A 14,149-nucleotide genomic window follows, 5' to 3' on the forward strand; every position below is an offset into this window, starting at 1 on the left:
GCATTAGTGCTTTGATTGATAATTCCGCTCCTATGAAATTCAGCGAACACTCTCACCAAATCCTCCTTAATTACATCCCAACACTTTTGGAATACGACAATAGTAAAGCCATCTGGCCCCGGAGCCTTGTCCCTATCCAACTGAAAAATGGCCTTAGAAATCTCTTCTTGGGTGAAAGGGGAGTCTAACCTTAACGCGCTCTCTTCCGAAATAGGGGACCAATCTAATCCTTCAACACCCTAAGACTCACCTGTAGGATTTGTGTAAAGCTTCTCAAAGTAATGTAAGATCTCCTTTGTGATACTCTCGGCATTCTTCAGCACTAAGCCCCTCTCATTCTCTAACTCCTTGATATATTTCCTATTTCGCCTGCCATTAGCCACTTTATGATAAAACTTAGAGTTGCAATCCCCTTCCTTGACCCATTTCACTTTGGCTTTTTGTCTCCAATGAATTTCCTCCCTCAATATTAATTCCTCTAGCTCCCCTTTTCTTGAGGCTCTTTGGCTTAACAAATCAGGATTGAGACCCCCTTCCTGCTCAATGGCGTCAAAGTTAGCTAAATCGTTGAGAATACTTTTTTCCTTTTCTTTAAGCTCTCCAAAAGAAAACTTATTCCACTCCTTCAATTTAGCTTTAACATATTGAAGTCTCCTCATGAACTTATGACCTTCCCATCCGTTTCCTTGAAACCCACTCCACCAATCTCTAAAGTTCTCCTTGAAATTAGTGTGTTGTAACCACATATTCTCAAACCTAAAAGGTGTTGACCCCCACATAAACGGGTTGGTATCCATAACAATTGGCCAGTGATCCGATGTCCTTCTGATTAAGGCTTCTTGAAGGCCTTGGGGAAAGAGCAGCCCCCACTCATTTGAGTAGAGAAAATGGTCCAATCTCTTACACACGGGAGATTCTTGCATATTTGACCAAGTGAATGAAGCATTCCGAAGAGGTGGGTCAAGTAATTCACATTCTCTAATAAAACTATCAAAGTCCCTCATGCTTGGAGTTAGGCTAGAACCCCCCATTTTTTCTGAGCTTCTCCTTAAAATCACCGCCCACACACCATAGCGGATAAGTTAATCCATAAATGTCAAAAAGTTCCACCCAAAAATCCTTCCTAAGTGAGGGACTGTTTGGACCATAAACAGCAGAAATCCAAAGAGGTCCACAACTGTCCAAAGAGAACTTGACTGAGACTGAGAAAGATCCTATTACCACCTCCTCTCTACGCAGATTTTTTGAATCCCAGATGATCAAAATCCCACCTGATGCCCCAGACGCCGGAAGAGCAACCCAATCCTTATTTCTGACCGTCCAGACACTACCCACAAACCTTCTATCACAATTCTCCTTTTTTGATTCCTGAATCATCACAACATCCGGATTCTCTGACCTAAGAAAATCTTTAACCATCCTACGCTTATTCCTTGAACTCAAACCCCTAACGTTCCAGCTAATAATTTTCATGGGAAAACACAAAGACCCTAACCTTCCGAGCCAAAACCAACATGTCTCAATGCCCTGTGGGGCCTCTGCTCTTCCTCCTAGAATACACCTTAATGTCAAGAGAGCATAATACCTCTCGCACTTTGGCCATTTTCCCGGGGGACAGACCATCAATAAGGAAATCACCTGAAACCTCCTTATGCGACCTGACAATAGAATCCTTAGGGGTACAACTCTCTGTCATTTGGTTAGATAAAGCGCACTGGTTCTTCTCCTCAACACAGTCAGGTATGTCACCATGATTTAAATAGTCAACACCTCCTTTTTCATAAAATTTTTTTGAGATGCCTTGGTTTTCCGTAGGAGACTGAGGAAGAGGGACTGAATTGGGAAGAATAGGACCAGAGGGATTCGTCAAAGGAGAATCCGGACTACAGGAAGGAAAAGAAGGTGACTCGGGTGGCTGAGAAGGAGAGGGCTGACATACCTCCAAGTTTTTGGCTCCCGGAATTTCGCAAAACCCCTCAAAGATGAGTCCTTTACCTCTGATTATTGAATTAGAAGGTGAACCCATGTCTGAATAGCCACGAGGATCAAACCCCACTCGTCCCGTTAGCCCTCCTTTGACTTCAACGCGGCTCGCCGAGGTGTCCTCCTTCGAAAGAATACCAGACAGAGGACATCTGGAGAGAGGATTCACTCTGATTCCTCGCTCCATCTGAAAGCCCATCCCAAACTCCTCTTCCATGTTGCGATCTTCACTTGACGACGACGAACCCTATGTGAAAATAGGCTCACTGCAGCACCGATGTCCCTGTCGTCGATCAGCTCTTGGAGGGAAGAGGGTAGACCATGTCTTCTTTGAAATTGCCGTCTCTTCCTCCTGCGTAGCATCTCTCATGTGAACCGCGGGGGCTTTCCCCTTCCTTGCTTCGATTTCTTCCCTTCGCGACCAGACTTCCATACCAGAGGGCTTCGTTCCTCCTAAGTTTTGGCCCAACCCCGACGGGCCTTTAAACTTACAGCCCACGGTGTTGTCTGACAATGGCCTAGGGTTGGGAGGGGACTGGGCCTTTAGCTCAACGGTCCGACCTTCTTCTCCAAAGAAAACCTCGGCGCCGGCCCTTGCACCGTCTGGACAGAGCGTCGCGATCGCCTTTGTAGAAGAAGCAGCTCGCTGGGGAGAAAGGGACGAAGCCAATGCAGACTGGTGGGCTTGAGGAGCATCTGGGCCATCTTGAAGCCCACGATGCCTCATCCCACTTTGGGCCCTAACCTTGTGGGCTATAAAAGAGGACTCATGCTCGGGCCCAATAAAATTTGCTTCAGCTTGGCCCGATCTGCTCCATCCCCCTCCTATCTCCCCTTTATCCGCCAAACACGTCCTTGATTGCCGATAACGTGCCCGGGGAAGACGCCTCTTGCTGTAGCACTCAATGTCCCTAACGCTACCTCGTAGCCCTTCTGCAACTTTTGACAACTGAGAGACGCAACCTCCCACTCTCACCCACTCGTTCCTGCTACGGTTTACCTCAGACGTGACAGCGTCGGCATCTTCATCTTCTTCGGTGACTAAAACTGCTACTGTATAGGACCATTCCCCATCTTCCACCTCAAGCAACGCTGGTAACACGACATTTGGAAGCATTTCCACCCACAGCTTCGCCCTCGTCAAGTCCACCAGCTTCAAAGTTTCCTTTGCCACCTTCGTTACCCTCCCCCATTTCTTCAAAATGAAATTCAACTGAACTTCATCCTACAAATGGAAAGGGAGACCTTTCAATACTAGCCAGCCCCTCCTGAACTTTCCTTGAACCACCATATTTTCCTTGGGCGACCATTTCCTTAGCAGAATCGTCCTTCCTTTCACTGAAAGTCTTCCCTGATCATGAACTCTTTCCGCTCTCCTTGTTGAACTCACAAAGAAGCATCCTTTGAAAGCGGAAATGGGATTTATGGACACCATTCCTTTCATCCCCATCATCCTCGCAATGACTCTTCCTTCGTGAGTCCAGTCTTGGACTTTTTCTTGGCTTTCACATATTACAGCTCTGGCCCATTTTCCAGCTGACAACGTACCTCCAGTCCTCAAACCAGCCTCTGTCACCACTTCTGCATATGACATTTCCTCCTTTGAAAGTGTCCCTATTCATCCGGATATCACCATTCTTCTCCTTCGAAGCTCCTCCGTCTCGTTCAGAATACTCTTGCACTGATAGGATCGCCTTCCTAAGATCTTCCCATCCTTTCCCTTTGACGCCCTCGGGGACGACAAGAAATAAAGGTTTCCTTTTTGTAACAAATTCTGTAATTTTCATGAACCTCCCTCTGTTATTGAAGCATATCTCCATCAAGAGGGTCTTAGTCTTGCCCCTGATCTTTCTTACAAAACCCCTGGAAGCCTCCACCTCCACAACTTTCTTCAAATGCTCCATCAACCAAACCAGCTCCTCCAAGTCAAATCCTATTGAAACTACGAAACCTCGGCTCCTCTCTGTTACCGATACCCAAGTTCCACCATTCAAACCTTCAAACTCTACCTGAAAAATACTTTTTCTCCACAATAATCCTTTCAACTTTGCACTTCATCTTCACTCAAACATCAACAATATTGATTCCTAGAATCCTAGTAAATTACCACTTCAAAACATATATTTTCTCCTTCACGATCACAATCCAACCATAGAACCAAATGACCACAATCAACAATTCGAATTTTTAGGGGCCAAAATTTTCATTTTGCTTTTATATCCTAGCATCCTAGTTTCTATGAACTAATCTAACACATATTTCCTTTTGGAGAAAAAAAAAATCCTTTATTAGATTAAGCTATTGCAAATCCAAGAAAATATCTTAGGTGACCCGGACTTTGATTTCGAACTCTCTTCTTAGTTATGTCTCAGAGAGGGAACTTTCAAATGTATCATTACGAGTTAACACAATGTCATTAACATGTTTAAAACGGTAGTCTTATCATCTTTATGTTTGCCAAATGAAGTGTGGTTTGCCTAACTTCAGATAAATCAAACTTAGTAAAAGTTTAGTAAAACCTCTCAAGCAATGCTCTCAGAGACTATTTAAGCCATACAAAGCTTCTTTAAGTGAAAATCTCTCTCTCTCTCTCTCTTCCTAAAGCTTTTTATCCTTGAGGTTGTGTCATTTCTCCCTTTATCCCTCTAAATGTTTGGGCGTGTATTTTATGTTTCAACTCCTTGTTCTCCTAGCCACAAACTAGCACAAAAGGTTTAAATTGTATGTTCTTAGGTTATTTTTCTACACAAAAGATCATTCGTATAATTGAAGAGCAATCCCCTCCATGAATGTTACCTTTTGTGAGTATGTTCTTTAGTTTCTATACTAAAATGAATCGTCTTTAGGGGAAAAAGGAAGAACAATCTTTAATTCCATCTTTAGCTGTTTTCATTCCTATTTTTTCATATGGTAATACTTATTGTATTAGACACATCCATTAAATGACAACATTAATACATGTCATAAGGATTACTATTTGTATTCGAGGTAAAAGAAATGATGTAGTGGTGTCACATAATGCCCTTCTTTAAGTAATTATCATGTTCTTTTTCTTTCCTTCAACGTTTTTGATATCAATGTTAACCTTCCTATTGCCCTTCAAAAATGCATTTGTGCATGTACTTTTTTTTTTTTTTTTCATTAGAAACGAACAATTGTATTAAAATAGAAAAACATGAGAAAGATGAGAAGTCCTCCCCAAAATGTACAAACTTGATACAAAAAAACTGAGAAAACCTCTACTGGCATGCTAACCATTGTACTCCTGATTAGTGTGATTCTCCTGCCCTTTGAGATATATTGACTCCTCCAAAGGGCAAGCCTCCTTCTCATTTTCTCTTCTACCCCATCCCACCCATAAACAGCCTTATTAGGCACCCCCAGAGGCAGCCCCAAATACACTGTCGGCAGCTGCCCCACCCTACACCCTAACTCCACAGTCAGCTCCTCTATCCCTTTCACCTCCCCTACTGGAATGATCTCACTTTTAGCCAAATTAATTCTTAACCCTGAAACGGCTTCAAACCAGAACAAAATCCAACTCAAGTTTGTTAAGTACTCCTTCTTAGCCTCACAAAAGACAATAGTGTCATTGGCAAAGAGCAGATGGGCAACGTGGGCAGCCCTCCCTCTACCACGCTGAATTTTACACCCTGAGATAAAGCCCCCCTCCATAGCCCTTCTGAGAAGAACGCTCAACACTTCCATCCCCATGACAAAAAGGTAAGGGGACAAGGGGTCCCCTTGCCGCAACTCTTTTGAGCTTGAAAAGAAACCAGCTGGAGTTCCATTCACCATAACTGAGAATTTGGCTGTGGAGATACACCACCACATCCACTTCAGCCACTTAGAACCAAACCCCATTTTTTCCATGACCTTCAAAAGGAACTGCCAATTAATACTATCATAGGCCTTCTCTATATCTAACTTGCAGATAACCCCATTATCCCCCCTCTTATTCCAGGCGTCGATCACTTCATTTGCTATTAGAGAGGCGTCAAGAATCTGTCTTCCCGTGACAAACGAGTTCTGATAAGGGGAGACAACTTTTCCTATCACTTTCTTAAGCATGTTGGCCAACACCTTTGCCAACAGCTTATAGAGACCCCCCAAAAGGCTGATAGGTCTAAAGTCCCCTAGATCCTCAGCCCCTCCTTTCTTAGGAATCAGCACCAGAAAAGTATTGTTAATACTCTTGAGGAACATATTCTGGTCATGAAACTCCTTAAACATCTCCAAGATTTCCTCCTTAACAAAATCCCAGCAACATTGCTAGAAGAATAAAGAGAACCCGTCAGGGCCTGGGGCTTTATCCCCATTCATTTCCATTAGGGCCGTCTGAACCTCACCCTCAGTGAAGAGAAGCTCCAACGTCTCCGCTTCTTGCAAGCAAATTTGATTAAAAGGAAGGCTTCCAATGTCCGCCTTCCACCCCGAACTTTCTGAGAATTGATGTTGAAATGCATTCGCTACCCCTTCTTTAATTTCACGCTCCTCTGTCAGCCTAATCCCATTAATCTTAATTCTATCCATGTAGTTGACTCTTCTATGGGCAGAAGCCATACGGTGGAAATATCTTGTGTTTCTATCCCCTGCCCTTAACCATAATTCCCTTGACACCTGCCTCCAGTGAGTTTCTTCCAGATCTACCCACTTGGCATAACCCTCCTTGGCTTCCTTCTTACAAGCTAATTCCTCCATTGTCAAGCTTCTCTCATCCTCCACTCTGTCCCAATACTCCACTTGATGGAGTGCAGCCTCCTTATTACATTCCAGATTTCCAAACTCCTCCCTATTCCAAGCTTTAAGCTTTTGCTTCAACTCCTTCAATTTCGCAGACAATCTAAAACTGGCGCTGCCACTGACCTCTATCCCTCGCCACCAATTACGGATTAAATCCTTGAACCCCTCAACTTTGAACCACATGTTTTCGAATCTGAAAGGGGTAGGCCCTCTCCTCAAGCTACCCCCCTCAAGTAATACTGGAAAGTGGTCCGAAGTCGGCCTAGGAAGCCTTCTTTGACTCACCTTACTAAACTGATCAAGCTAGTAGGGAGAGACCAGAAATCTATCTAGTCTAGCCCTTGAAAGACTATTCAGGCCCCCACTCCACGTGAAGGCTCTCCCTTGCAGCTGTAAGTCCACAAGACCTAGCTCGTCTACTACTTCCGCAAACCTCCTCATAGCTGAGGTTATTCTCCCTTGCCTGCTTCTTTCACATTGAGCCAGGGTGATGTTGAAATCACCTCTTAGGCACCAAGGCCCTTCCCAAATTCCTCTAATCGCCCCTACTTCTTCCCACAAACACTCCCTCTCAATTCTAGTGAACGGGCCATATACACCCGTAAAAGCCCAAATCACCCCATTCTTCACTATCCTGAATCTGCAGGATAAAGAGAACTGACCCTCCTCCCACTCCAACAAATCCAGAGCTCTTTTATCCCAACAAATCAAGATACTACCAGCCGAGCCACACGCATTCAGGGCCTTCCAATCTAAAAATCTACCCGACCCTAAACTTCTCACCACCCTGTCAGTCATAGCCTGAATTTTTGTCTCCTGAATGTAGAAGAGATCCACCTTCTGCTTCCTAATTATCAATTTAATTACTTTCCTTTTCGTGCTTTCGTTCACCCCCCTCACATTCCAGCTTAACAACTTGAGATTCATTAAACAATCATAGTCTGCACCCCTCTGCCCTGGATAGGACATTTCTTTTTGCCATCCCCCTCATAGTTAACTAAGCATTCCAACCTCTTTAACTCCCTTTCAAACCTCGATTTTTCCAATAATCCTTTGCTATGGATCTTTTCCCTCCTTTTCCTGATTTTGGCCAAAAAATTTAAAATATCCTTTTCCAGACCATCAGTTGAAAAACCCAAGAATTGGCTGAACCTTGCTAGATTACTTTCTTGCCAGTCCAGGTCCCCTTCCCTCCTTTCTTCTTGTAGCTCATACTGTGATGATCCCCCCTCTAGTTCCCTTGCCGTTGATATGGGGCCTTTAAACTCAACCAACTCCCAGCATGCATTACCAATCTCCCTAGTACCAGCTGCACCTTGCCCATTTGATTCATTGCCAATCTGGCAAGCCTCCCTTATCACCCCAGAATGATCAAAGAACTCCCCCTCTGGAGTCCGACCAAATGAAAGCAAAGAAGAATGAGAAGAATTCCTCGAGTCCCATAAACCCCCTAAAGTTGAGAAAGCCTCATACCTCAAAGCTTCATCCTCTAGAGCACTGTTTGCCAACGCATAGAGATGATTAGCCTTCTGATCACTCTCAGATTCCTTCTCCCGCGCTTTTAGAAACTCTAGCTCAAAGTTAGCTTCACCAGAAAGCCCAGGTTAAGCTAAAACCTCCATCGGGCCTATTTTAGGCTGATTCTCCACTAAGCCTTTTCTCTTCTTGACTGAAGGCCCACCAGGCTGCGCCCCAAACTCCTTCAAACAGCTCGATGACGGCCCGCTGCACTTACTTTGGTCCAAACATGGCCCAAAACGCGGCCCAGGCTTCTCCTCTAATACCTTCTCCTTACCTTTTGGACCTTTCGTCCTGCCCATCGGCCCAAGCCCACCACCTCCAGCCTCTTTTGCCATTACTACTTCAAATGTTGATTGCAGACTAGGCCCCCCATCCCTCCTTAGGCCCAAGTTGAATTCATTAAGCCCATCCAAGGATGACCCGTCTTCCGCCCCACCCGCTGAATCCCGGAGCATATACCCAAATTGGATCCGGCCCACCGACGAGACCCTACCCATCCCATCCAACTGCCCTTCCATCCCATCGTCTGACCGTAGCAGTACCTCGAGACCTGCGCTGCCCCACTCCTCCACTCGCCTGCCAGCTCGTGCACCTCCGTCGCCCCTTTCCTCTCCTCTGCCACAATCTGTTGAGTCCCGGCGGTCCTCCGGCTTCTGTCTAATCAACGGCAACACTTCCCACCATAGCGGGAGATGATAAATAGTCTCTTCGATTCCAATTTCTAACGAGCTTGGCAGCTCGCCTCTCTTCGTCTTCACCAGGATGCTCGCCCACCGGAGATTTTCCATTTTTTCCGTCGGAGCGTCCATGGCTACAAAGCCCCCACACTCATCTCCCACCCTTCGCAAAATATTAGGAACCCAAAGCGACAGAGGCAAGCCTTTAATCCTCACCCAAACTTCCTCTTCTATTTCCCCTTCTTCCAGACACCCATAACTCGGACTCCATAGCTCCAGATCAATATGAATCCCCCCCACCAACCTTTTCTTGACAGCGAATACTTTCCTGGCTTCTACCGCCTTTTCAAACTCTAATAAGGCCTGACCCTCTTCCAACCAGGCCAACCCTAGCTTCCCTTTTATCCCCCAAACACTCGCCATCAGCCACCCCATCCTTGCCAGATCCTCTCCTCCTGCTACCTTAGGGTTCCATTTTCCCACCAAGCATTGTCCCAATCTATCCACATTTCTGCAAATGTCCTCTCCCTTTATCTCCATCCTGGCCGAGATGCTATTCCTATTCCCCCATCTCTTTCCCATTTCAGCTTTCACTCTTTCAGGGGTCGGCTTGTCCTTTTTTTCCTCCCTTCTGTTAATCATCGTATACAAGTTCTGCACCGCTTCCGCCATAACTCACCATCCCTCTCTTCCCTCTCTGCCTCTCGGGATGTAAATGCTATACCTTTTCTCCTCCGCATCTACGACCCCTAACCGGATAAAGCTCCCCGCCTTATTAACTTCATGCGCCATGGAGTACCTTCTCCCCTTTTCCTTCCAGCCCTTCTCCCATTTGTCGTCTTTCCCATCCTTAACGCACTGGTCCAACCCTTCCAGAAAAATCCCAACGCTTGCCGGCCCCAGTCTAACCCATGAGGACACTCCTCTTTTACTTTCCACAATGAAGAGTAGGGTTTTACCTCTTCTCTTCTCCACCTCTACTTCAAAGATTTTCGATTCCACCCCGAAGCTCTTTCTTCTCCATTTCGATTCCACCTCGTCGTCGTCGCCCTTACCCTCGCTCTCGCACTCTCTCACTCTCTCTCTTAACATCGCTAAAAACTATCATAGACCTTATTGAAATAGCTAAACTAATGAACTAATGACATCCAATCATATGTGAGAATTTCATCTCATATAGCTCAAGTAGAAAAACTCAAATACCAATTTCAACATATGTGTAATAGAACATTTAAAATTCTTAATCCTTTGATTCATGATAATCTTATATGAAGATACAAAAGAATAACAATCTGGAAGCTCTTCTTTATGATGATAATGCCAAAATATCAAGTTATTGCATTTGTCTTTATGTTTATAGGCTTCTTGAATATTCTCTTTGTGATGATTCTAGAATGAATATTTGATGAGGTAGAACCATTTCTATCAAGATGAGAAACCCATTTTATGTACTGTCAATAAGATCAATTATAACAAGTTACATAGTCATGTTGTGGAAACAAAGACATTCTGCGGTTGAATTACCAAAATGGAATGGGCTACAATCACTTGGTATTGAAAAGCTAGGAGCAATTCTTGTGTAACTAATTCAGTGAAATTCTGTCCAATAAAAAGAATTATAAATCTCTAAAATAATAGAAAGGAATACAACAAATAGAGCCATTGCGACACCCATAAAGGAGTACTTTTCTATACAAGAGCTACTTTACCATATTTCAAATTCAATGATTTCAATAACTCCCCTATACTAGTAGTTGGTTTTGAACAAGTTCTAGAACTATTAATGGTTTCTATGTCATAAATCCTATTGTATTCATTGAGATCTATTGATTTTGTGTACCATTCTGTTGTAAATAAACAAGCTTACCATAAATCCATTGTGGTCTTGAAATTATGTAACAATGGAAACAACCACCCTAGTTGTGGTTTGCTTGTAAATCTTACGGCATAAACCTTATATACTGCCTTTGGGGACATGGGGACTAGTTGAGGGCTCTTATACCAAGTTATTTGAGACAAAAGGGGGAAAAAAAGAAAGAAAAAAAGAAAAAGAAAAAGAAAAATAGGAAAAGAAAAAAGAAAAGAACAGAGGAACAATTCCAAACTATTTCTACACCTTTATTATTTATGAAAAGAATTGGAAAATACAAATATACCCTTTCACTTGTTAACCACTTAAATGCTCAAAAGATACTTAGGTCATTTCCTGTACATGGAAAGACTGGACCACTTAAATGTTTGTTCCAGGTGATATCTTATGTCACATGATCCCATGATTAATTTCTATTCATTTTCTCTTCTGCAATGTTAATAAAAGATGTTGAGTGGGATTATTGTGTTCATCTAATCACACTTAAATATGATTGTTGTTATGATCATAAAACAGTTCTCATTTTGTGTTTTCTGTGCCATTTTCAAAGTTTCTTTTTGTGGAAGTAGAAAACATTTAACATTTTTTTAACAAAAAAAAAAAGCACACCCCCAAGTTTTTTATTTATTTATTTATTATTATTATTATTGTTTTTTACTGTCTCTTGTTTTGAGAATGTTTAATCTTTTCTCTTTGCACATATATCAACTTGATGGTGGGAATCATTGTGAATTGCTTGCAGATATCGGAGTGGATGGTTTCTCATGATGAATTTGAGTTATCAGATTCTGACAATGCAGTTCGAATTGACTTGATGACTAGAGTTTTTGGTATTGATGCTGCTGAGCGCTACTTTGAAGGTTTACCTTCTGCAGCAAAAACCAGTGAAACCTACACCGCGCTTCTTCACTCTTATGCAGGGGCAAAACTAGCCGAGAAGGCTGAGGAACTCTATGAAAGAATTAAGGAGTCAAATGTACCATTGAACATCCTTTTATACAATGAGATGATGACTTTGTACATGTCAGTTGGTCAGGTGGAGAAGGTTTCTTTAGTTGTTGAAGAGCTAAAACGCCAGAAGGTTGTACCGGATCTCTTCACTTACAATCTATGGGTAAGTTCATGTGCTGCAACTCTGGATATTGATGGAGTTAGAAGGATTCTCAAGGAAATGAGTAATAACTCTAGTGCTAATGATGGTTGGGTAAGATACAGGAACCTTGCCAACATATACATCATGGCAGGTCATCTTGTAAATTCAGCGTCCAACTCTGTAGTGGAAGCTGGGACGAATACTACACAGAGAGACTGGATAACATATGACTTCCTTATTATCCTGTATGCAGGATTGGGAAACAAAGATAAAATTGATCAAATATGGAAATCTTTAAAAATGACTAAACAAAAAATAAAAAGTAGAAGCTATGTGTGCATTCTTTCTTCATATGTGATGCTTGGTCATATTAAAGATGTAGGAATTGTTATTGACGAGTGGAAGAAATCTACCACCACAGATTTTGATATCTCTGTCTTCTATAGACTTTTGGATGCATTCGCAGAACTAAGGTTGATTGAGGAAGCTGAAACTTTTCATAAGCTTCTGATTCGGAAGAGCTGCCTTCCCACAGATGAATCAAGATGAGTGCAGATTTGATTTTTTATGCAGCAACGCCCTATGAGCAGATTTATGGTGTTTGCGCAAGGGAGGGAAGAACGGTACAGTTGCGGCACTCACGGGAAATCCATACGCCGGGCAGAGTATCCAAATAGTCCTTTTGTTTCCATGTCCTTGTATAAATCACAAACAATGTTTCCTTTTAGCTTTTCTATTTCAATCATTAGCTCCAGCCCTTTTTTTGAGTTGACGCTTTTCCATTATTTCTGATCGAAAAGCAGATGTAATTTTTTACTATTTCTGGATGAGATTATTCTAAATGTCCATGGTTGTTGGAAAGATGGAAACTGCAAAGTTAGCACCTGTCTGTACCGAGACTATAAGGGATTGAGATATTTTCATCAAAGATGAAGATTATCTATGGAAGTGTTTTTAAAAATATTCATAAAAAATGGTTTTTGAAGAATAGTAGTTTGTTTTGGATTATAAAATGTTTTATGCTTTTAAACAGGTTTTAAAAATAACTATTCCATGTAATGTTTTATTTTTTAATTATTTTTTATATTTATGTAATTATTTTTAAAACAATGTTTTAGAAACTAGTAAAAATAACTGAAAATAGTTAAAAAGTGTGCTTCGAAAATATCTTATCTCATGCTTTTTGTTTTTTATTGTCCAACCTATTTCTTTTTTCTTTTTATACTGAAAAAAATAAAATTTGTTGAAAGAAACAATTACCCAACAGGATTCGACTTGCGGCTTGCCTGAAACTATTATGCTTCACCGTAGGAATTGCAACCTTTTTAGAATAGGTACAAGAAAAAGGGTATTTGATTGATGGTAAAAAGTTATCTCTGATCTGAAAAACTGAACCCTACTTTCGTAAAACTTACGTTATTTTGAACACATATTTCCTTTATTTTAATCAAAGTATTTTTTTGAGAAAAATTGTATAAAAATATTTTTTTCCACACCGATTATATTTATAATTTTAAAATAATGAAAAATTATTTCGTAAAAATGAAGATTATTTTAACTTCTATCCAAATATTCCTAAAGAAAATATAATTATAATTTCTTGTGATGAGATATTTAGTATTAAAAAATATATATATGAAATCTCTACTTATATGTAATATTCCTCCTATCCTTTAAAGTGCAGTGGAACTTTTGGAAGAGGCTTTGGGTGTAAGTGTTAAGACTACTCTAGTGGTAGAAATTATATCTTATCTTAATGTTAGATATTTTTTAAAAAATAAAAAATATATTACATTTTAATTCTTAAATAGTGCCAAAGTGGGTTGACCCGACCTAATCCAATAAATGAGAGATATAAGAGAAACAATTTCTAGAAGCTTTAAAACTACTCAGAAATTGCCACTATTATATATATATATATATATAAAATTTATTCTCTCTATGTGTGAGAACACTCTCTCTCTCTCTAAAAAACTAGAGAGAAGGAATATGTGTTTTTTCTTCTCTCTGAAAATGACAGTGAAGAAATATATTTTTCTTCTGTCTCGAAAAACCAAAAAAGAATACAAATTTTCTTTCTAAAGAAACAAAAGTCTTTTTTTCTCTTCAAAGTGTTTTTTTTTTTTTCCTGAAAATGAAGGTCAAGGCTCTTGTGCTGTGAAAAAAGAATGGTTCTCGTATTTGTAGTTCCATTCATGACTTGAGGCAAAAATTTGGTCAATGAAACAACCAATCTGGATCTTGGGCGTTTCAGAAGGTAAC

The 14,149-nt window shown here is 41.3% G+C and overlaps 1 protein-coding gene across 3 annotated transcripts in view; it reads left to right on the forward strand.

Annotated features, from left to right (window-relative positions):
- Positions 1-12,750, forward strand: part of LOC100247594 (pentatricopeptide repeat-containing protein At5g09450, mitochondrial) — a 37,413-nt gene extending 24,663 nt beyond the window's left edge. For all 3 annotated transcript variants that reach the window (XM_002268916.5, XM_010658370.3, XM_019223178.2), the window contains exon 3: positions 11,537-12,750. In XM_002268916.5, coding sequence (XP_002268952.2) covers positions 11,537-12,436 — 900 coding nt within the window. In that variant the 3' untranslated portion in view covers positions 12,437-12,750. The remainder of the gene's footprint in view (positions 1-11,536) is intronic.
- The last annotated feature ends 1,399 nt before the right edge of the window (positions 12,751-14,149 follow it).

Source organism: Vitis vinifera, chromosome 11, assembly GCF_030704535.1.
Source record: "Vitis vinifera cultivar Pinot Noir 40024 chromosome 11, ASM3070453v1".
NCBI classification, from domain to species: Eukaryota; Viridiplantae; Streptophyta; class Magnoliopsida; order Vitales; family Vitaceae; genus Vitis; species Vitis vinifera.